Consider the following 26010-nt stretch of genomic DNA (forward strand, 5'->3'; position numbering starts at 1 on the left):
TGGGATCTTTGTTGGGTCTCCCCCCCCCCCTCCATAGTTTACAGTGTGAAAAACAGATATTGTTAGAAATCGACCTACCCCCCACCCCGGATGGAGCCTTGTCAGCCCCACCCTTGTAGGGGCCCCATGGGAAGGGCGATTGATATTTTATAACCTTATGGCTGTGTTTCTTAAAGTGTGCGCCCCCATCTAGTACACTATTCTGGAAAGCCACAGATGAGTCAAGAATTGGGAAGCCAGCCACCATAGGCGGGGATTGACTTGGAAGTCTGGGGGGCAGGGTCATTATTGCTGGGGGGGGGGGCACGATGATGTCAATTCATCTATACATATATACATTAGATCAGTCGACTCCACGTTTGACTCTGGGGGGGGGGGGGGCAGCCCCCCGCCCATGCCAGCCACGTGTGACAAAATGACAAAAGTTTAAGATCCGCTGCCTTATGAGACTAGGCCCAGGTTGGATCAGGGACGTCTTTAGAGCACAGAGGGTCCCCGGGCCAAGTGATTTTTCTGAGGCTTTACCTGGCAAATTTTTTGGAAATTTCAACCAGTTGTCATTTTTGTGAGGCCCCCCCCCCTTATCCTCTTGAGCCCCAGGACTATGCGTTGAAACGGCAATGGTATGGATCAGATGTGACAGGATTCATTGACTGATTTTTTTTAAATTTTGGAATTAACAAATGCCAACTCTGAAACAATTTTAAAATTCCAATCTAATCAGTCTAATTGAAGAATTTGAAGGATAGTCTTGAATTTTAAGGTTCGTTCTGTTCTTATTCTTTCTTTTTCTGCCTTGGATCATTATTAAACGAATTAAATTACTCTCAGCAATATAGTTCTTCATGACCATAGGCAGAGATGGACTTGAAAGTATTGGGGGGGGGGCACACGATGTGATGATGATGTCAAAATTCATATATATATATATATATATACAAGGTGATTCAAAACTCACCGTACAAACTTTTAGGAAGGTAGAAAACAAAACAGAATCACGTAGGAATGTATGGCAGGAAACCCCAACCTGATCAGCTAGAGGATAAACAAAGATGCAGAAATGAGACGCCAGTAATGGGTGGAAAAACTCTATTTAGCGATAATTTACACGAGGCTCAAAGCATACCATCCACAGTTACGCACAAAAAAAAAATGATATTCATTCCCATGTCATTCTGTTTTGCTTTCGTGTTTTCTAACTCACCTAAAAGTTTGAACGTTGAGTTATATTTATATGCATACGTATTACATCCGTGCATATGCATTACACCTTCGCCATTGAGGGCCATTCGGCATAGGGAGCAGATACCCCTCCCGCCCATGTTCACGTTGCAGAGCTTGTGATCCTGATCGTTGGTTGGTATTTTCTAATCCTATATGGATCCAAAGTTCAGCAGACATGGAACTAAATTGTAGGTACGTTGTGGTAGGTACTACTTAGTGCTTAATATCAAACAATAAGTGAGTGCGCCAGTAAACCAGTGTTCTTCAATCTTTTAATCTTTGCGGACCTGTAAAATTTATGGAGCACTTTCGCAGATCTGCAGTGATGGGGAAAATAATTCATGAACCCGCAAACAAAAATATAGCAATCTCCTTACTTATATACCTTCTATCTGAAATGTTTCTCTCAGTTCTGCCGGGATCACACAAAAAAGTTTTACGAAAGTTCATTTATAAAAGTTGAAAACTTCAATCAATAAGCGCATCAGTTACATTCGAAAGAATGTAATCTCAATAGGTTTATTGGTTATATTTTCAAGTCTTATAAAGGGACTTTTATCAAACTTTTATATTGCAATCCCGGCTTTATAAGACGATTTTCTGCACTCCCAATCAAAGATATAGTTAGCTAATGATATTCACTTATACGCCTCTCTCACTTTTACGTCGCGAATGTCACTAGATCACTGCGACGCCCCCTAGCAGCCCGACACACACTTTGAGAACCACTGGACTGAGGTAAAAAAATTAATTGATATACAATAAAAATTTAACTGATTTAAAAAGAAATTACTGTATTGTTTTTCCTTTACATATGATTTCAGAAATCTCAGAAAAACTTTTAAACTTCTGAATTTCACTCGCGAATGCAGAAAAAACCGGTGGAGAAAATGAAGTGATATTCATAAAAATTCGTTCAATAGAGTGCGATACATAAGAAATTTTTCGGGTGTATGTATGTTGTAAGAATAACAAAAAATGTACACGAAAAGTTTCCAGTAGCAACGAATAGGATACATTTCTTGATGTAACTTAGGATACTAAAAGTGTGACAAACCTCTGCTATAGTGAGAGACCACCTTACTTGATTCTGGCGTCCATGAGAACAAGAAAGAAAAGTTCGAAACTGTAGTTTGTATCATATAGTGAATATTGATCCGTCAAGTCCCTCTTCTCTTGACGCTGAAGAATTTCTTGAAGCATGGACAAAGGTACGAATTACATTTTTCAATCATGAACATTATGAAATATTAGAAACTTGTGAATTTTGTATTTTTCCTACTTATCCGTGTTATGTGTGGGCATTTTTTTTAATTTCTTCCGAAAATATTACGCACACGAAAGTGACATTTTTAGTCAGGATCTTCTTGATGAGCTCTAGACCCAAGCATTTTTGGCAGACAATTTTCAAATCCTGAACTCTAAAAAAAATTACTTTCAGCAGCAAAACTAAATAAAATTGACAATAAAAGATAAATAAAATGAAATACTGTAGAAATACAAAAAAAAAAAGGAAAAAATCGGATTCTTAATTTCGATTATAATAGTGTATTATAGATTTTGCCGGCTGTGGGCTATACAAATTTTGCACCCTTTTCCCGTTCTTGTCCGATTTTCTCAACCATCTATTCTCAAAATCTGCAGTCTATCTGATGGAAAACAGATAGCAGCACCTGCAATAGCACGAAACAAGCACAATTGTGAGAACATAAGTACTTATGGCCACTCGTACATTCAGAACACGCATTCCAGCATGTACCAATTTGTTAGAAATTCCGTAGAGGAATGTGGACGAGGTTGCCTGTACGGTTGAGTAGTAGTTCATCCGATGACCCCCACCGGTGGCACAGTGGTGATCGACTGAAGTTGGTTTTTCGTTAATCTCAACTGTGAGGCGATCTGCTCGTTGAAAAGTTTCATCACAGGAAACAACAGACCTACAACGGTACAAATATTGGATCATTACACGTTACTCATAGTTTGGGAAATAGACGGCAGCACTAAAATTCGCGTAAAACACTAGATACACATTCAGGCAGTGAAGAACAACTTGCAGCTTTGGAAAAATATACTCATGCACACATCCGGCACATCTTAGTTGGTAGTAAATTTGCCATAGACCGTAGTTATTCTTAGTTTTAAAAGAAAGAAAGTCTATCCGTTCTCCATGCTACCGTTCGGTCGTAAAAGCAGTGTTGGACTCTCATCGTGAGGATCTAAGTTGGTTTTCTGTGGGTTTTCAATATCGAGGCGTTAATTCGAGCTGGTTTCCCATTCGTAAAAGTCTCTCCAAAGAAAACGGGCAGATCTTCCATACACTATTTACATAACATGGAAATTCGGGTTTTTGCCATATTCATTTCAAAATATAGAAAGCAGATGGAAACACCAGTGCAACACGAAACCAGCATAAATTACTTTTAAAACATGAATACGTAAAGGGCCAAGCATATACACTCACACAACACGTTCCGTTCGGTGGCAGCAATGTTCGGGATACAATTTAATCCCTAGTTAAGTAAAATAGCCGCTGTGGTGGTCTAGTGGTCATGGTGACGAACCCCACGGTCGGCTGAAGTTCCCAACTTCGAGGCGCGAAAGCAAGCCGATCTTTCCGTTAAAAAGTCTCACCACAGAAAGCAACAGACATATATAATGGTACAAATATTCAATCAATACAATTGACTCACTTCTATAGTTAATTTTTAGCGTGAAAAAAGAAGAATTACAAGGTTAGACGCCGGGCTGGAGGCCCTCCCTCACAACTTATCCCAACAATTCCTGACAAAAAGAAACTTTTTTTCCTTTAATTTTGTATCGCCTTTTTATTTCTGATTTGGTGCCCCTCCATCGCAAATAGAAATAAGTTCTTTACTTTTTTAGGTCAATGAGACTTTTTTCACAAATTCATTTCTGATTTAGTACCCCTTCTGAACGGCTCTCCGTGCCGATGCAATTGGTCGAATGGCCCAAAAGCTGTTAATTTAGTCCCTGTAATACGTCCCTGCACTCTACCACAAGAGGCAAGTGTACATTTTGTGGTTAACTCACCTAGTACTTTTTCCAGAACGGCCAAACGAAGGTAAAGTAAAAATTTGTCTTCTCACTTGCCCAGCCCATGGATCACTAGAGAGAAACACCTTTCAAATAAATTCAATAAAAATCACCCAGTTATACATCATCCTTAAAGGGTAAGTGTATAAGTGATGATGGCTCACCGATAAGTGCTGTTTTGAGGATTAAGTAATCTGGCCTTGTTAAGAACGACGAAATAAATCTGGGCCAAAAAGCAGTAGAATCTGACTTCAAAAAGCGGGATGTATGGTCAAGATTATTTTGCAATGGTGTGCGGCTTCTGAAAAAAAAAATCAGGTTTTTATCTCGAGATCTCCCCAAGACGAGCCCTGTCAGCCTCCCGCCATGGTCACCTTTAGGAGTGGCACATGAGGTTTGGCAGGTAAGCTCGAGCCGTTCCTGAGGCCCTGCTCCAAGTGGTTGGGGGTGCCATTGGTCCAGTATTAAAATTGCAGAATCGAAAACTGAAAATCTTCAAATCAACACGGATAGATTATCTCTTGTATACGAGTAAAGAATATTGACTGCTGTTATTGCGTCCCATGTCTATAAAGTAACCAAAAAAGACATTAGAAATCATTAGACAAGGAGAGGATGTTGCGGTCATTTGAGCTTGCTGAAAAAATGCTAGTTGCCATTTATTTCTGTCTGCCTATACTGTAGAAGATCGTCCATGCGAGACTCTCCTCCTGCCAATGGAATTCATTCCATTATGAATCAGAGCTGTTCGTGAGGACCCTTTGTATAGTGTTAAGTGGCATGACCGAAACCCTAAACCGAAATACCGATATCCCGTTCCACACCCTACACGTGTGTGTGTATGCGAAAAAAAAAGACCGCCATTCATATGTGAAACCAGTTTGAATGAATTGTTTTCCCATGTACGCACGTATTTCTATTCTTTTCATCTCATGTGGAAGTTTATTTATTTTTATTTCACATTGAGTGTCAGTCTGGCGCTAGTCTTCGAAAGCTTGTTTTATTAGTTTCGTTCTCGGGAAATGCACCGGGAATATGTTGGTGGGACTGAGGTCATGCGCTACATTTATAAAACACGTAAGTTTTCCTGATATATACACACATTACCCTTCAAAAGTGTTTTTCTATTCGCAGTGAATTCGCGATAAGTCGAACTCCGATTACTCGAATATCTGTTTAATCGAAGTTTTTACTCGGCCCCAGAACTTTTTCCGTATTTTAGTGTTAAAAATTTTCCTTCACCCGAAGTTTTCTTCTTATACCTAAGTCGAAGTAAATCGGGAATGAGAGAAATTTTTGAAAAATAGCATTTAGCAGTAGAACTAAGCATTTAGCAGTAGAACTAAGCATTTAGCAGTAGAACTAAGCATTTAGCAATAGAATTTAATACTTAGCAATAGAATTTAATACTTAGCAATAGAATTTAATACTTAGCAATAGAATTTAATACTTAGCAATAGAATTTAATACTTAGCAATAGAATTTAATACTTAGCAATAGAATTTAATACTTAGCAATAGAATTTAATAGAATTTAATACTTAGCAATAGAATTTAATAGAATTTAATACTTAGCAATAGAATTTAATACTTAGCAATAGAATTTAATACTTAGCAATAGAATTTAATACTTAGCAATAGAATTTAATACTTAGCAATAGAATTTAATACTTAGCAATAGAATTTAATACTTAGCAATAGAATTTAATACTTAGCAATAGAATTTAATACTTAGCAATAGAATTTAATACTTAGCAATAGAATTTAATACTTAGCAATAGAATATAGCATTTAGCAATAGAATTTAATACTTAGCAATAGAATTTAATACTTAGCAATAGAATTTAATACTTAGCAATAGAATTTAATACTTAGCAATAGAATTTAATACTTAGCAATAGAATTTAATACTTAGCAATAGAATATAGCATTTAGCAATAGAATTTAGCACCTAGCAATAGAACTTAGTATTTAGCAATAGAACTTAGCATTTAGCAATAGAACTTAGCACCTAGCAATAGAACTTAGCACCTAGCAATAGAACTTAGTATTTAGCAATACAACTTAGCATTTAGCAATAGAAATTAGTATTTAGCAATACAACTTAGCATTTAGCAATAGAAATTAGCACCTAGCAAAATAAAACTTAGCATTTAGCAATAGAAATTAGCACCTAGCAATAGAATTTAGCATTTAGCAATAGAAATAGCCGCTGTGGTGGTCGAGTGGTTATAGTGCCGGACTCGTGATGCGAGGATCCGGGTTCGAACCCCACAGTGGTGGTCGGCTGAAGTTGGTTTTCTGTGGTTCCCAACTTCAAGGCGCAAATGCGAGCCGATCTCCCCGTTAAAAAGTCTCGCCACAGTGAGCAACAGTCCTACAACGGTAAATCATTCAACCATAACACTTCACTCATAGTTAGTAAAAACTGGGGGCAGATGACAGCACTACACATAACAAGCATTACACAGAAACAAACTTTACGTCAGGTTGCACTACACGTACACGCACATTCCCGCATGTACCGATTCGATGGGGGTTTCCGCGGGGGGGGGGGGGGAGGGTGCATGTGCGGTGTAGCAGTAGTTGGTAGGGGCTCGGGGATCCACGATGTTCTTGGGTCAGCCACCTCGTTGGGCAGTTTGCCTGTTGTGGCGTTGTATTTGTATTGTATTTGTAAATTAGCACCTAGATGTAGAATTCAGCACTTAGATGTAGAATTCAGCACTTAGATGTAGAATTCAGCATTTAGCAGTAGAATTTAGCACTAAGATGTAGAATTCAGCATTTAGCATTAGAATTAAAGATTTTAATAAAACAATTTTAATCTATAACAGATTTTAATCTAATAATAATTAGCATTACATAATTTGGCACCTAGCAATAGAATTCATCTTTTACCAATAGAATTTAGCATTCATGTGTATACTTGCAAAAAAATTACTTTCGAGTTCACATGTTGAAAACCGCTGTCGTAACATGTATGCGCTGGATTTCCTGTAAAATCGATAGACTTGGTGAAAAACATCTGAAGGAGTTTTCATTAGGGAAAAAAAATGAAATTACCTTTGGTACGTGATAAGGGCTGATCAGCTACCAAGGATTTAATCAAAAGAAATTTTCCTCCCTGAAATTTCAGAATACGCAATGCACACCCAGGTTTTAAAAATATTTTTGAAATATCTCTTTTAATTTGCCGCATTTCATTCATTCGTATGATATCTACGCATTTGTTCAGATTAATATCAATCTTCATAGGTCCAAAAGCATCTGAGATAGCTGAAATTTTGAGGAGGAAGTTGTGCTATATATCAGGTATGAATTTATTATCATTGTATTATATCATTCTCATCATGTATTATTATCATTAGATTTAACAGAAAAGTGTCTGATTACTAGAGTCATATGCAAATGCATGAGTGCATATGCGATTGGATATTTTAGCACTTTTTTTATAGTTAGTGCATATAAATGCATAAAATTCCTAGAATTTTAGAATAAACGCCCATTTTTTAGCATTTTTTCTATATTAATCGCATTGGTACTACTGTTTTCGAGATTATTTTTTACCTTTTATTCTTCGAATTTTATCAAATTTCTTCAATTTTTTCAAGAAAATATTTCGCTGTTGAGTGTTGTTCATATTAGGGCATACTTTTAGTCATTTTTAAATGCATATTTTTGCACTTCCAAATGCATGTACTTTTCATTTTTTGCTCATATTTTTTAGTTTTACTGTATATTTTTCTTTTCTCTTAGGTTAGGTCATACTTCAGTGCTTTTAATATGGATTTTTTTTTGTTTTTAATTTTTGTGCGTATTTTCCATTTTTAGGGAAACTTCAACAATTTTAAATGCATGTATATATTTTTTCATTTCACGTATATTTTTCTTGTACTTTAGGGCCTACATGCCCTATAGAGCATATTAGAGAAATGTTTAGGCACAAATTTCATTTTATGCACATTTCGGTATTTTTAAATGCACAATATATATTCACAATTTTAATGAATCTTTTTACATTTTTTGATACTTTGAAATGCATTTTTTTGTTTTTGTGTATACTTTTTTTTTGGTGCCATATAGCATATGATAGATAGATTTGTTTCCATATTTCGCGCGTATTTTTTGATTTCATTGTACTGTATATCCCGGCATTTTTCTGCGCATACTTCAGGTTTCTAGTGCATACTTCAGCATTTTAAGTGCATATTTTAGCTTTTTAGTGCACACTTCAGCGCTTTTTAGTGCATATTTCATCATGTTTATGTGCATATTTCATTATGTTTTTGTGCATATTTCGGTGATTTTAGTGCATATTTTTCACTTTTTTTAGCTCATGTAATCCAAGCTCTAACTACTGATTACAGTAGAACCTTGATTATCCGGGGGTGATGAGGGGGGAAGAGGATCACTAAATGTCCGCTTTTTCCAGCGCTCCCTCAAGTCTGAGGTCCTGAGGACAGCAATTAAAGTGACAAAATTTGGGCTTTAGAGACGTCATTTACAGACTATCATTGTTTTCTTTTTTATTACACAAATACAAGCATATAATACAAATTCAACCATACAATAAACAAAAATTCAACCATACAATAAACAAAAATTCAACCATACAATAAACAAAAATTCAACCATACAATAAACAAAAATTCAACCATACAATAAACAAAAATTCAACCATACAATAAACAAAAATTCAACCATACAATAAACAAAAATTCAACCATACAATAAACAAAAATTCAACCATACAATAAACAAAAATTCAACCATACAATAAACAAAAATTCAACCATACAATAAACAAAAATTCAAACATACAATACACGAATACAAAAATACAATATACAAATACATACATACACATATAATACAAACAATCACTTTGTGACCTTAAGGGACTAAAAAGTCCTTCCAGCAGGCATAAAGAAATTGGTTTATTGATTAAAAGGTGGTTTTTTTGCTTATCATTATCATATTTTAACCAAATAATCATAATTTAAATAATAATATCTTTTAATCAATAAATAATATCACTTTTTTCAGTATTATTAATATTAGCTTTAAATTTACGTAATGTGAGCAATAATTGCAATGCTCGGTCCTCTTTCACCTTTACAAGTTTTGAATTCTTTTTACCTCGGTGAATCAGCTTCCCGGATAATCCACCCACGGAAGTTCTTCTGTGTAAATATTATTACTTTAAAAAAAAATTAATGAAAAATAACGAAAAAAAAAAATAATGAAAATATATTTTTTTTTGTGAGCGGTTTAAATGGGGCAAAGGAGCATTTTTGAATTATCGTAAAAAAACCCCTCGGTTATTGAATTCTTTACTTGAGGTATAAGTGGATTATTTCTGCAGCTAGAATGATAAAAAAACAAAACTTTCATAACATATTATTATTTAATATTTCATCATAATTTATGTAGACGTCACATTAATTCCAACTAATTCCAATTCTTGTTCAGGTGGCAAAGACAAGAAGCAGAGGCTGATCTTGTCGATACCACATCCAGAGAATGACATCTATGAACGTATGGAAGATCTGAAAGCCACACTGGATTTCATTTGGCTTTATTATAGGTTTTTATGAGATTTTTACTCTTTCTTATCTTCCAATAAAACTCGATAAATTTATTAAATTTCAGCGCAGTGAAACCTCGCTACAACGATATTCTATACAATGATAAATCTCTCTACAACGATATATTTTTTTGAAATCTTGTTTGGAATTTCCTATAGTCCAATGTTAAACTCCTCTTGATACAACGATATCCTTTACCACGAGAAATATCTCTATAACGATTATTTTCTTATACTTCGCTCAAAATCACCTTCAATATATTTTTTGAAATTCCTGACTAGTTTTTTTTTTTCTTTCAAGGATGTTTATATAATAGCATCGATGTTTTGCACTGTTGAACTTTTTGTAAAGCTGCTTTGTTTGTAATACACAAAAGTGTTGCGCGATAAACCATTTTAGAGAAGGGAACAATTAACTGAATTTTATTAATCAAATTCAAATACAAGCACAAAGGCCACAACAGGCAAATTACCCAACGAGATGGCTGAAAAAAAGATGCCCATAGGAATATGGATGTCAAATATTGCCAAAGACAGCAACCCAATTTAAAAGCACATATCACTGAAGAAAAAAGACTGATGAGTGATACGCTGCCCGTAAAAAAAATTATGGCTGTCTTAATCTGAGTATGAATAGCTTCTCGATCCCACTGTTTCTCGTTCTTCCTTTTCAACGTGCAATTGTGTTAGAATTCACGTGTCCCGGAGACAAGCTATTGAGTTTATTAACAACCCTATTAGAGGAAAATTCCACGCGACAACACAACCTGGACCCTTGTCCCTTGCTAAACAATACTGGTGTCCCTAGCCGAAGCTTCCGATTGATGGCGTATTAATAATTCATGGTTCATCTTATCCATTCCGTTGAAAATTTTGAACACTTCTATCATATCCCCCCTTCCCGACACCTGCGTTCTTTTAATGTAAACATATTCAAGAAATCGGGGTTTTTTTTTTCCATAGCTCAAGCCTTGTGTACCAACGAGAGCACGCGTAGCTCTACTCTGCACCTCCTTAACCAAGTACAGGCATGATCTCCTAGACCTTACGGCATACTCCGGTTCAGGGCGGACTAAGCCTCGAAAAAGCGGAAGAATGGGCTTTAGGAAAATGCGGAGACCTTTTTTGAAAATGAAACCGAGCATTCTATTCGATTTTTTGACCACCGCTAAACCATGTTCAGAAAACCTGAGCTGCTCATCAATAAGAATGCCCAGATCGGTGTGATCCTAGTCGCATCCAGAATGATAACACCATTCAACTCATAAGTGAAACGTGGGTTGTTCGAACCAAAATGAGCCATGCACTTCTTTACATTTAAGTTTATGCTCTATTCATTTGCCCTTTCTTGCGATCACATTATACTCGTGTAATGAATATTATAATTTTTTGCTGCGGATGAAGCATCTAACAACGACAATTCAGAATAAATGCCCTGAATCTAGTGACAGCTGATGATAATATATATGACATGAATGTCGCTCTTCACTTGTTAATACAAGATATACGGAAGACTGGATGTTGTGAAGATATTTATTATTTGAGATGTTAATTTTTTATAATATATATACTCCCTTTCGGTGTATAACCTCTCTACAACGATATTTTTTCTTGATCCACAGTCTACTTCACCAAACACCAACTCTGGTCATATCGCTGTATCGCAATTTACTGCCGTTAATGAGATGGGTTGGAAATGAAGGCGCTGTCTAACGGCAGTCGCCTCAAGTTTGTTGGGGAAAATACCTTACCCATATCCTCCCTCGGTTTCGAACCCGGGACCATGACTGCAACCTTCACGGTGGTAGACGAGCATCTTACCACCACGCCACTCGGGCTGACCCGCAGGCGGTCGCTATATCGAGGTTTCTCTGTATTTAGTAATTAGTTTCTAATTGTCAATAAATTTTCTCGTTATGATAATTTAGATTTGAAGATCGTCAAGACGAACTGGTTGTTTTGATCGATTGTCTAATGAGCGATTCTCTATGGTTCGGCATGGTCTATAAAGTTCTACAGGTATGTAACTTGAATTTTTCACCAATTTTTATTAATGACCAATTTATGTGAATTATTACTCAATTCAAATTTACTTACTTTTCATAGCGTTTACTTAACTTTTATACTTAGAAATATTTTTAGAATTTTATAATTTCAGACAAAAAGTCCATTAGTGCCGATTCAGTATTACCATAAATACTTGCACTTTTTCTGTTTGATTTCACTTTAGGAAAAGGCTAATTGCATTGGTGATATTTACGTGCTAGTTTCGAGTAGATGTCGTAAAAAGATATCGGCGAACTGCAAAACATATTCGGAGACTGGATGTAAATTGTCGGTAAATTCGCATTTTTTTTTCATCTTTCTGATGTTTTTCTAAGCATGTGCAAATTCGATATCTCTCACTCTTCATTCTTTGAAAAAATATATTGAACAGCTTGATTTATATAAATTTTTGTAGAATTATATCTTGAACATTTGAGTTTCTTATAACTTGTAAAATATATTTTACCACTGACATTATATATTTTTTGTATGGAATAATGGGTAGTATATTTTCCCTTATACCCTACAGTACCGTTTTGTCCAGAAAAGTACTATACGGAGGTACATTGAATTATCGGAGCTGACTGAAGAATTTGGTGGAACGAAAAACTACGAGCATGAGTATTGGTTGTTGAACAAGTTGGTAAGAATGCAGCATTCCCATTTGTTTGGCATGCAACTTTTCACTGCAAGTGGCTCTCAATCGGCCCTGTTTTAATCGGATCTTACCCTAAATTTTTTTAAAACATCCCGTTTCTGACCTTATTTTGCGAGTGATCTTATCAGTATGTGGTCCAAGTTAGGACGATTGAGAGAGTACTTAGCACATTTCTAATGCACATTTTACTCTTTAATTCATTGTACTTTATAAAAGTAAGATATCAAATGCTATTTGAGAGAAACTGAAGATATTTAGGTATTTTTTTCCCCATGAGTGAAAAGTGACTTTTTCTCATCAACTTTCATTACTATGCTTAACAAAAAAACATCTCTATGCCAGTCTGGAAGTTATAACTAGTACAATTTCTGGTCGGGCGAAAGTTTGAGTATTTTAATTTTATTTCTAGGCAGTTGAAAGGCAATCCAAGGAGATGTCAGCTGTCATGAAGCATTTGGATGTGACCTACGGTACTTTACTGGTTCTGAACCCGAATCCACGAGAAGCTGAACGGACAATCAAGGAGGGATTAGTCATATACCACGATACGATGGAGCCCTTGAAGGAGTGTTTATCAAACGGTAATCCCTTCGAATCTTGAAATGAATAATTGATTCATCATATGTGATTTCGTTTTTTTTTTTTTTTACAAAATCTAAGTTATGCCTTTGAATAGGTGTTAAAGAGTGTCCCACAAATTCATAAAAATTAAAGAAATTCGTGTATTCGAATGCGGTTTGCGAAAAAGTTATTCTCACTGAGGAAGATTAGTTTTCTGATACAGAAAAAAAAAAAATTAGTTCAAATTTATGTTAATAGGGAGTGCTGTGCACGAAAGCGAATCACAGAATTCTGGACCCGAATCTTTTTTCAATCTATTGTGAGTCCGAAACGTTCATGAAACTACAGCCGGTGATTCGTGGCTGAGGTGAAACAACTTCACGAATAGTGCTTAACATCACAATGAAAATATAACTCAAGTGTCAGTAACAGGAAAATTCAGAAATGAGCTGCTGTTATCGTACACCATACATTTCATAGGACTCTGATTTGCATATTTCCAGTAATCTGTTTTCGTGCAGCACCTTCTAGTGAAAAAAAATTCAAACTACGTTATTTTTCTGTAATAAAACAAAAATCCCCTTTCGCGAAAACATCTTTCTCGCAAGCCGCATTCAAATATATAATTTCTTCAATTTTTATGAATTGCTAAACTACTTTATACTACTACTACTATTTATTACTACTACTATTTTCTAAGCTCTAGCCACATCTTACTCAAAAAATTCCATATTACTTTTTTTTTCTTTTCTTTTTCTATTAAATTTTCTATTTTTTTGAAAAATTCTCGTACTGAATTATACGATACTATACAGATATATTGCATATATTTCTAATAGGGGAAAAATTGGTTACCCATCTCATGACGGATCCGTATTCAGGATTTCCTTTGAACGAGGTCTTGGACCAACCGGATGTTATGAAGGTTAGCATTGACTGAAGTTAGTGAAATACGAATTTTGAGGAATCTCGTTTAAATTTATTAATCATCGATTAAGCATATTTGAATTGGATGATAATTTCTAAATAAGATTTTATTTCATGTTTCTCTCTACTTTCTGGTCAGCTTCAATGTCTCAGTGACGAGCTCCGTCAGAAAAAAAAGAGTTTCGAAGAAATGTGGCACGGCAAGGAGAAATTATTAGAGGATGGTATCCAGTATACAAAATTTTGTGAAGATGTGAAATCCGTGAGTCATTACTCTAAATTTGTCTCTAAGTGTTCAGGACTATTTAAAATCGATGAGAATTTTTGAATCAACTTGCATTGGTGTATAGAATCCGAGTAATGCGTGTTGAAAGAAACGCGTGGAAAGAAAATGCTTCAATCCAACAATCGTATATTTAATGTCGACATCTATATAGCTCAGTGTTCTAAAATCAGTACTTCACCAACTCTGGCCATATCGCAATTTACTGCCATTAATGAGATAGGTTGGAAATGAAGGCGCTGTCTATCGGTGGTTCGCCTCAAGTTCGTTAGGGAAAAGATCTTATCTATATCCTCCTCCCTGGGGTTTGAACCCGGGACAGCAACCTTTACGGTGGTAGACGAGCATCTTACCATCACGCCACTCGGACTTCTAGAACCACTGGTTCGTGGACCACCATGCCGGTTCATAGGAATTTTCTATCGGGTCCATGAAACATTTCAACCAATTCATATAGCTGTTACATGGGTATAAAATATAATAAATATTATACGTCTATATATATATATTGGTTTTAATTTTTTTTCTTAACCGTCAACACGTGTAAAAGTTTTCTTTTATGATATGTTTATTTTTCGTCATTTTTACGATTGATCTAAACCAGTTAGTTCTGTAAGCTGCTGTTATAGTCCTCGCATTCCGCATTCTATCACTTGTTTGCTGGTTCATTTTAAAGTTGACTATACAAACTGCTTATGAGTTGACCGACTCATGAGTAATCAATTTTATCATTTTTGAACTAAAACTCCCTTGAATTGAGGCAACGACAGAATAGATGAGGGCCTCATGCTCTGCATTTCGGGTCAACGATGCACGGCACTGCGCAAGTTATTTCTCGAATTTATTTTTGCCTGTCTTTAAATTATTTCTCAAACTCATATATTTTTTGCCGGTCCGGAAAGTATTTCTCGGCATAATTTCTTTGCTGGCCCTAATATTAATTTTTTACCCTGTTTATTTCTTGCTGGTCTGCCAATTATTTCCACCGGTCAGCAGTTACGAAAAAAGTTGAAGAACACTGATCTAGCAGATATATCTAAAAGTTTTTGTAATTGAATGTTCTCTTCAGGTCATTGGAGATTTACAACCGTTGAAAGTGATTTTAACCGAGAGGAACGACGAAATCGGTCATAACACGCGACAATGTGCGCAGCTTATGAAGGATCACGACAGTTTGATCGTGCGATGCACGGTAAGTGCTGTCTCGCATTTATTCTCAGTATAAAGTTATTTTATTTCCCCCGATTATTCCTTTGAGATTTCGTCTCCTGCCGTTTTTATGATACGGAAAAATTTATGTCTGGTATTATATGCTAACATCTTTTTATAATATTCTTGATAAAAGTCTTCGCTGATTTTTTAACGACGTATTATCTGGAATCGTGACTCTTCCTTTCTTCCTCGTTAGGATATATATGCACGCTTTTCCACACTCATGAGGCAGGCGGATAGCATGATTAACGTCCAGCATCACTATAACAAAGACATTTCGATGACCAGAGACCAACTTAATCGCTCACTCAGTTCGTTTGCAGTGGACATGGAGAAAAGGAAGAGTTTGCTGGAATGTTCCCAGAGTTTCCATCTTGTCCTTGAGCAGGTAGGTAGCTACAATCGCAGCAAAATGACTGTATTAGAGCTCCTTGAAATACCAGCGTGACATTCCCCAACATCTTGGTCCTAGTAATGGCACTGACTACCGATGTCGGGGTGCGAATGCGAGCTGGTCTCTAGTTTAAAAAAGTCTCCCCGCAGAGAGCAGGCAGACCTTTAACACAATACTTACATAACACGAAAAATCCAGGCATATGCCATTTAATTTTCGAAATATGAATGACAGATGCAACACCATTAGCACATGAAACATGCGTGACTTTGAAAACATAAATACGATAGGACCACACATATACTCAGAACATACGTTACGGCATGTACCGATTCATTAGAAATTTCTCAGAGGGATGTGTATGGTTAAGTAGTAGTTGCAGCCTTTCGCCGAGAATCACTTCAGAAAACAAAATATTCGTCGTAAACTTCAAGCAAAGCACCCACAGGTCTAGAAACACTTTTGTCGCTCCTGACATTTAATTTCCTGAATCCCGAGGGTTCTTGCAAAGCCTACTAGAGTAGTATCTAGGAGGCTTTGGTACTTGGCACCATGCCACAAAATACTGCGTTTGCTCGAGCACTAACCCAGGCTCCGACGCTACTGGAACCGTTCCAACCCATTATCCAGGGTGGACGAGAAGTCCTGGGCGCATTTTAAAAAGTTAACAAGAAATCAACCAATATTGGCATAAAAAGTTGTGGTTTTCACTAAAATACCTATCATGGCCTAGAGTTTTTTTTTATCTCTGATAAATTAAAAAATTCAAATTTCACTCTCGAATTTCGCTGTAAAACGAAAAACTCAACATAACACACAAAATGGAACAAAACCAGTGCATAATTAATTTATATGACGATTTGTGCCATCTAAAAATATCGCATTCAATATGAGAGCCCTTTTTATGTATAGCTCGGGCTACATCTAATCACCTAAACGAGTGAAAGGGTGCTCATGTTGAAATATTGTAGTTTTATATAACGTAAATTGTCAAAAACGTTGCATTGTTTGTTTGCATTTTATGTGTTATGTCAAGTTTCCACTTTATAGCGTTACCTGCGACTGAAATTTGTGAACTTCTTTTTAAATTTAAAAAAAAAAACAAAAAAAAACTAGGCTATGATAAGTATTTTAGTGCAAAAACCGCACCTTTTTATGTCAATTGATTGATTTGTTATTAATTTTTAAAATGTGCCCAGGAGTTCTTGTCCATCCTGTACTTCTTAACAGGATGATAACATATGACAATAACTCAAACCCAATACTTGAATAGAGTAAAAATCCGTTATTCTTCACTAGAGTTATACCAAACAATTTTAATTACAATTACACAGAAACATTTTTCGGGTAATTCAGCTAACAAAAATTTTGTGGGGGGGGGGGGTAGGCACAGGTTTTTAAAGAAAAATTTACGGTAATGTCAATTTAATTGGTTAAAAAATCAAATTGAAAATACTTAAACATTGTTTGCTTCTTTGTAAACAAAAGACTCGAATTTCGATCGTACTTTGAGTGCCTTGAATAACTATGCGCTGCTGGAAATTTGGCACAAGTAAGAATTGTGTATAAAAAATGTATTTACGACACAATGATGATCATTCTTGTTCTTGTCCGGATAGTTTGTAGATTTTATCGAAGGCGTCAAACTCCTGATGGATGACTACGAAGAAAGCGAAGAAACAGAAAATGTAGAAAAACTGTTAGACGAAGTCAGTGCACAGCTGAAGCAATTAAGTAAGCTTATTTGTTTACGCTTCTCACAGCAATTCTTTTACTATGACACATGATATTTTTATTTTCATCATTCAATGAGAGTCTGCATGGGCTTTTACAGCTTCACTTTCTGGAGGTTGTCTTTCTGAAGGCCTAAAGCTGTGCGATATGGTACATGAATCAGGAGTTGCCATGGACGTGAGGAACAGACATCAAGAGCACGTTTGCCTTTGGCTGAATTTCGTTGATGCTCAGAGAGATCTCAGATCCAATGAGTTGGAATTCTTCCGACTCAGACTCCAGTATATGCGGCAAATCCTGAAATGTGAGAGTGGAACTGTCGAGGTGAATGAAAACTGAAATCTCTAGTCCATTTTTATACAGTCTGTCTCGAATTTTTTGCACAGTGGATATCTCTACAACCATTGACATTAGAAACAATTTCAACAGTAAAAAGTTTTCAAATGACCAGCAGTTATTTGAAACCTCAAAATTTGTTTGAGGGGTCGTGTACATGAAGAAATAGAGAAAATAAGTTTCTGCAGTTTCCGTGTGCTAAAACTTTCAATTATTGCAATGAAGATCCTGCTCTGAAAAGTAATTTGTAATTTATTGAGATATTAAATATATAAAATCACTATATTTTGGTAACTTATCACTGAGTTGAGAAGTCTTCATTGATTCAAAAGTTGATATTTTTAAGGGCTGTACACAAATAAAATGAACTTCACCATTCAATTTTTTCATTCACGATAATAACAATTACGTTTTTGGTCAATAACAGAATTTTTGGAACTTCGAATTTATGTTTCGCGATTTGTGAACAACATCCTCAATCATTTGCAATAAATATGCTGAAGACTTTAAAGTCAAATATCACCGTTAATATTGCATTTAAAAATATACAATTTTTGTTAATGACTTCTCAGAGCCACATTCGTTTCACTTATTGGAAGTTCTTGCTCACAGTCAAGATGAAAAGTTAACTTTTTTATTTTTTCTATGTATACGAACCCTTAGGAAATTTAAGACATTTTGAGTAACCACATTTCATTTGAAAACTTTTTGTAATTGGAAGTACATTACAGTATGTTTCTTAAAACAACGGTTGCAGAAATACCCGCTGTGCTAACAATTTGGGACAGCCTGTATAGTAATGTTTTAATTGCATTTGTAAATAAAAGGAATTTTCAGCGCATTCAGATAGAAACACAAACATATTTCTAAGCTTTACTAAACATACACCTGAAAGAAAAGTCTGGGGTTGAAATAATATTATAAAGAAAATAACATGCTGATTTTCTTCAACTATCTTCTAGAGGCACAAATGTTATACTAGAGACCCTCATGTCAGTAGATGGCTTTAAAAAGTATTTGGGTAAACAAAATCAGGAATCGTATAATACAATCCGCGAATTGACATTTCGTGGATGTTTTCAAACAAACGTGAACGGAAAATAAGACTTTCTTCTTTGACAAAGACAAATGGTGAAAACAACAACTAAAACGAGGTTATTGACTGGCCACAAGTAAGAGTTTGTTGTAAAACTTTAAATTACTAGCCAAAAAAAAGGAAGAAAACAACGTTCTACACACCTTCGCCAAATTATTTCCAGTTAATCAATTATCTTTAAACTGGATAACACAAGTACAGTTGTTTTTATAATTTTTTTTTTCGTTTCGTTTGATTTTGTGCCAGAACTTATCGTAACTGTCATATATTCGTATACGCTTTTCTAAAGTTCTTAACCACTTCAAAACACGCTTGTTTTAGAGCGAAATTTCGAGTTTAAAAAATAAAGCAATGAAAATGATATATATATATATATATATATATATATATATATATATATATATATATATATATATATATATATATATATATATATGTATATATTTCCACTTAATATCTATAGATTATCAATCATTTTGAGCATACGGTATGTTAGTCCTATAGTGCAGGGTGTCCCATAAATTCATAAACATTTTTAAAATTCATAAAAATTGAAGGAATTTATAAATTTGAATGCGGTTTGTGAGAAAGTTATTCTTACGGGGAGGGGGGGTTAATTTTTCGTACAGAAGAAAAAATTATTTCAAATTTATTTCGATAGAGAGTGCTGCATGAAAGCAAATAACATAATGCTGGACCTGAACCTTTCTATAATCTCTTCGGTGTCCGAAACGTTCATAAAGCTTCAGCCGTTGATTCGTGTGACAGGGGTAAAACATCTTTACCAATAGTGCTTTATCCACCAACATCATAATGAAAATCTTATGTAAGGGCCAGTAACAGCCTACTTCTTAAGAATAACTATGCATTTTTAAAGTATTTAAGGATTTATGGGACACCCTGTATATTCTGCAACAGCGAAAAGACAATTTCAATTTTAGAGATTAAAAAAAAAATTCAGAAAAAAGTCCTAAAAAAACTGTAATACAAAATGCAATGAAAAATATTTTCGAATGTTGATGGCTTTTAAAACATTAAATTAACTGTGTTGGCGGATTTTCTATAATATCACTTATACATTGTTATAAGGACTTAAGATTGTTTTATTGCTTATTATCTTAGTTGTTTTTTAGGCAATCCGTTGGTTGGATGATTTGACAGAAGTGGTGACAAACGCTTCGAGACAATTCGGAAATGATTCGAAGGAAGTTGAATCAATCTTAGCCGACCACATCAAACTGCAAAAAACTGCTCGAGTGAGTAAATAATACTTAACCCATGTAAAACTAGACGAAGAGAGATATATCCACATTATTCCAGACAGTATGAAGCAAAAGTGTTCATATTTCAGGGTTTCGAAACGTTATTTAGTTGTTTTTTTTTTTGTGAAAGTGAGGAATTAGTGTTTCAGTTTGTTTCTTTTTAAACTTATCAGTAACTTTTTTGAAATTCACCCGAACCATGTTTCCTTACGTATCACTAGTTTATAGAAGAGAGACACAACGGTGACAACAAGAAGTGATCACAACGGAGCTTACCATGTTTTTAAATGATTAATTGCACAGAAAACAATCCCTTGATCACAGAAAGCGACCCCTTGCATAGAATATTGCATGTATATATATTTCTTTTGTTTTTTTTCTCTTTCTCAATAAACTATTAAAAAAAATTGCCACCTGGCCTTCGAATGGTTAGGGAGCTAGCCTCTGACTGCGCAGGTCGGGTTCGAATCCCGGTTCGGGTGTGGATGTCTATACTAACACTAACAAATTCCCTGAACGGATCACTCTGGTCCCTTGGGAATATGTGAGGATTAAAAAAAAATTATATCAATACGTCTTTCATTATTTGTAAAGATACTCTAATCGATACGGTTAATAAAAATTTACTTATATGAAAAATTAATATCACAAATCTGTATGTGATATTTATGTGATTTAATCAGATTTGCATCAAATTCTACACGAAAGTTCATGAAAAAATCAACGAAAAATGAAAAATAATGGACAAATAACACAAAAAAAAAATTGCAGACCCAAAAACGTGAATGAAAATTCGTAGACTGAAACAAAACCTGAATAAAAAATTGCAGACCCAAAAATCGTGATTGAGAAATTATAGACCCAAAAAGTTAAACAAAAAAAATTGCAGACCAAAAAAATGTATGAAAATTGCAAAGCTAAAACCGTGATCGAAAAATTGCAGACCCATAAACGTGAATAGAAATTTCAGACTCAAAAAGTAATAAAAAATTGCAGACTCCAAAGAAACATAAATAAAAAAATTTACAGACCCAAAACAGAGGGTACGTTTGCATGCCTTGGACTTGCCGTAAACCTTCTTAGGAACGCCGCTCACATTAATGTGCGGAATTTCTAACGAATTGGCACGTTGTTGCAATGTGCGCGAACCTAACGAGAAATTTGTCACTGTGTAATGCTAGTTATGTGTAGTGAGGCCATCTGCCATCAATTTTTCAGACTATGCGTGAAGGGTAATGATTGAAGAAGAATGCAAGCTGAAAAATATTCCGTCATATAACATTGACCAATTTTTGAGATGACTTTTACTTGAAACGTGCATTTCACAACCTAGATATCAAGACCTTGTCGTACCTATTGTATCGCCTGCCATTAAAGAGGGAACAGTGGAAATTAATGAAGTACCTGGGCTCAGTCATTACAGTAAACGTTATCTCTTGCCATACAATCCAACAAATGAGATGGAACAGTTGTCGTCGAACACTTGTTTCTTTCGAAGACAACGATGACATTTTAGCGAGAGTTATTCCACGCCTCCAAGGAAGGATCTAGTTGCTCGAGGACTCGACAGTCGCGTGATGATGATGGTAGTGAATCAAAATTAGAAAGTCTTACGTCGATAAACCGCGCTATCGCCGAAGTGAAATGATAATATCGTGAGGGAAAAAGACTGCGACTCTTCACGCTCTCGGCAACACTTTTCTTTTTTTTTTTTTAATCTTACATTCATATAAGAGAAGAGAATCTTTGGGTGTCGTCCAATTAATTTCTAGACAGGATGAGATGGGTAAAACTGACATTTAGAGATGTGCCGCAACCCCTCTATGAGGAAGTCATCTACTGAGAGATACAACGCGTAGGGAATTATTATTATTTAATTACATAATATTTTCATTAATAGTCAGTGAATAGACTTAATTACTAATACGTAACGCTGTGATGACCAATTCGTAAACTACAATGAAAGCATTATTTCAATTACCTAAAACCATGGTGGGCGTAGACCCCGGAACCATGCAGACTAAGGGTGCTTGGACCCCCCCCCCCAATAAACTTTGTGAGAGGCTTACCGCCCCCCCCCCCCAATAATTCATGGATATTTAATGTAATTGTTATTATACAATGCATATCCCTTATGTAGGCTATCCCAAAATACATGGGACGTCCAGCAACTAACTATGCCTAAAGATGAAAAACCAAACAGAAATGCATTGAACAGAAAGTCGCCATATAGTTATTATTTTGAGAGTGCCTACTATATTAATTATAGGTTTGACAGCCTGTAAGACTATTTTCATAACAAAAATATTGTTTAAAAGTTGGGGAAAATTTCTTTGTTTAAAAAAAATGGAATAGAATTCCTTCAATTTTTGAAGGGTGTTTGCGTGCCATTCCTGATAAAATGGTGTGACACTAGCAGCACGCGTGCCGCTTGTTGGCTACCCCTGGTTTAGGACCCTATCAAACCTAAATCCTCCCCCGACGTTAATACAGGTTTATTAAAAGTTATGTTCAAAATTGTCAACCGTCAAAATCAATCCGGTCACTAGCATCTTCCCTGAAACACAATTAGTGTTCACAGCATTTTTCACTGTGGCCGCTCGAAGGAGCAAAGGCACCCAGAAGCAATCATATCAACCATTTAATGTCCCTTGGAGCGACACTTAACTTTTAACTGTTTATTAATTAGTAAACTTATGCAGTTTAATAACTTTTTTTTCACGTTTTGCTATCGCGACAGATAAAATGAGCACAAACTGCATTATTTGATGTTGCCTCTGGCTGTTGCAACCGAATTTCATTGATATTTTAGGATATTTTCAGTGTCAAATTCCTATCCTTGTCTAGTAGTTTAACCTCTCACATTCCCCGTTAGGAGAGAACCCCTCCCCCCACTCCACGTTAACATTTTTTTGAATTACTTCAACAGGCTTCAATTTGCTTGTATTTTCCCTATAGAATCTTTTCCTAATATGATAACGGACACTCCCTCTTAGCGGAAAAAATGTTTGGTCCCAAGGATGTCTGATATTGACTATATCGGTTCTACTGCAATGGTTTCACAGAAAAAAAAAAAATGAAAGTCTTTGAAATCCTTTAAGCCCCGCATTCTTAAAATTTTTTATTGAATTAATTGTTGCGCTTATATCATATGTATTTTCTTCAAAAAAAAGGAATCGTACGATTGCGGAAGGAAACTGTTGGGAATGTCCTCGCAACTTCGCTGGAAGAGCAATCACAGTTTGAAACGGAACGCCCGACTTGCGAGTAGGCTCTTCTTCGCTTGGCAGGCCTTACTTCAGGTCTCTCATGAACGAACCAAAAAACTCGACCTGGCATGGAAGTTGCAATCGAACTTGGCCAAAGTAAAAATCACCGTTTCTATTACTCAATAAGAAACCTTCTCTCACGATAAAAAATTATTTTATGAATTATTTATGTGATTTTTTTTTGCAATGCACATCTTTTTTCCTTAGATTTTGAAGAGAACAGACTTTCTTAAGAAGAAATTAGATCATAACCTTATTTTACATGGAAGAATCCGTAAGGTTTATGTGATACACTGTCAGAGAAGCGCTTGGAAGAAAATCCAAAATGACATGGATATCTGTATGGAAATGATGCGATTACTTCTCGGCGACAAGCATAAACAGACTTCAGCGGGAGTCAGCAGGTAAAAATGAATATCAAAGATTTTATCCGGGTGTAAGTTCAAGTCCTTACGCCTTTCATCTTTTAAACCGGTGCTTTTCAACCTGTGATCCGCGGACCTCCGTCTGTCCGTGAGCACTTTGTAAAGGGTCCGCAATATCATCTTCATTTGCTACCTTTGCATGAATGACACAATTTGTGTCGTGAAATTGTAGTTTATTAAATTTTTTATGATATGAAAATTATAAAAACAGTATTTTGGATTTTATGGCCATGGGGGAGGGGGTGTTGGCGTCGAAATTTACCTCCTGACGCTGCAGGGGTCCGCAGAGCATTAACTAGCATCGTAGGGGATCCGCGGAGCACTGACCTATACTACGGGGGTTTACGATATCAAAAAGGTTGGGAAACACTGGTTTATAAACCGTTGATGACAGAAACATACTTTCAATTAGAAAAACTATCGAAATAACGTGCCCATTTTAGACGTCATTTATTTTACTAGAGATGGAGTATGTAATGATATGCAAAATTTAATTTTCTGTAAGTTTTCTTCGGGTAAGGTTAATAACAAAAGACTGGTTCCTTATTTTCGGGGAACTAATTTTGATGTTTTGAGAGAAGAATCGCAGAAGTTTTCAAAGAGAGACCGGTTGGAATCAGTCGGGATGGTAAGTCAATGGGAAGAATTTTGTATGAAGTTATCTTCTGTTTTTCACGACGTCATATCCTTTGTTCGAAAAAAGCGTGTGTGTACATCGCGCGCCATATGGTTTACGGATAGCGTGCGTAACCTTTATCTTGAAAAGAAAAAAGCATTCAGAGAGTATAAAAGTGGACGAAGTGACCTATCATTGTTTACTGATAAAAGAAGAGCATTGAAGAAAACGATAGGGGATAGTAAAAAGGAAGTTGAATCTAGAGTGGCAGATAATATTGGCTCTGACACAAAATCAGTTTTTAGATACGTCAATAATGGATGTAATGTTGGCCCCTCTCGATAGGAGGGTCTAGGGTAGAGAGCAATATAGGTATGTGTAGTGCTTTCAATGACTTTTTCGCGTCGGTTTTCAATAGATAAAATGATATTCAATACGGGTGTTGCATGGAGCAATAAAATCCTCAACGATATTCAAGTGGAAGACGTGGAGGTCCTAAATCTTCTAAAAAATGTATGTGCAAGCAAAGCACCAGGACCAGATGATATCTATCCCAGGGTCCTCAAGGAATGTGCTAATAAATTGTCGGGGGGGGGGGGGCAGTCGCACAGATCTACAGTAGTGTTGCTGAGGGTATAGTCACAAGAGATTGGAAATTTGCTAATGTTGTAGCGATATTTAAGAAGGGTAGTAGAGAAGCTGTGTGTCCAATTATCGTGCAGTAAGTTTGACGAGCTCCCTCTCGAACATTTTGGAAATTATTAGGGGTCATTCAAGTATTACGTCAGCATCGAGGGGGGGGGGTTTCGGGTTTGCTGACTTTTGATGACAAGGGGGGAAGGGGGGGGGTTTGAAGGTTGCTTACGTCATCAACCACCCCTTTTTGAAGATATGAAATATTCTAAGCTGCTGACGGGGGGGGGGGGGTCAAAAATGGATGAAAATCTGCTTACGTAATACTTGAATGGCCCCTTATCAAAAGGCAATTGGTGAAGTGGATAGACGGGAATAATGTATCTCGTCTATCCACGGTACTAACGGATAATCAGACGGGGAAGTCATATATAACTAATCTTCTTTGCTTCCATGATCACTTGACTAAGGCTTTGGGAAAGGGCAAAAATGTAGATGTTTACCTTGATTTTCAGATGGCATTCGATTAGATCCATCATGGTAAATTCTTGAAGTGTTTACACGAGATTGGAATTAGGGGTAACTTGCTGAATTGGATAGAAGAATCGTGGTTAAAAGATAGGCCACAACGGGTTATCGTGAACGGGGAATTCTCTGATTGGGCAGGCATCACAAGTGGAGTTCCTCAAGG

At 35.9% G+C, this 26010-nt stretch overlaps 1 protein-coding gene across 1 annotated transcript; it reads left to right on the forward strand.

Annotated features, from left to right (window-relative positions):
• Positions 1-11865: 11865 nt before the first annotated feature.
• LOC149076941 (SEC14 domain and spectrin repeat-containing protein 1-like) lies at positions 11866-24053 on the forward strand. The gene is made up of 11 exons (XM_089242307.1): positions 11866-11886; positions 12098-12205; positions 12443-12556; positions 12981-13152; positions 13972-14057; positions 14199-14321; positions 15412-15534; positions 17568-17682; positions 17783-18006; positions 20248-20370; positions 23853-24053. The coding sequence occupies exons 1-11, from the start codon at positions 11866-11868 to the stop codon at positions 24051-24053; spliced, it is 1410 nt and encodes a 469-aa protein (XP_089098433.1).
• Positions 24054-26010: the final 1957 nt, after the last annotated feature.

Source organism: Pholcus phalangioides, unplaced genomic scaffold (genome assembly GCF_987345545.1).
Source record: "Pholcus phalangioides strain wild (caught in Gottingen) unplaced genomic scaffold, Ppha-v1.0 ptg000015l_1, whole genome shotgun sequence".
NCBI classification, from domain to species: domain Eukaryota; kingdom Metazoa; phylum Arthropoda; class Arachnida; order Araneae; family Pholcidae; genus Pholcus; species Pholcus phalangioides.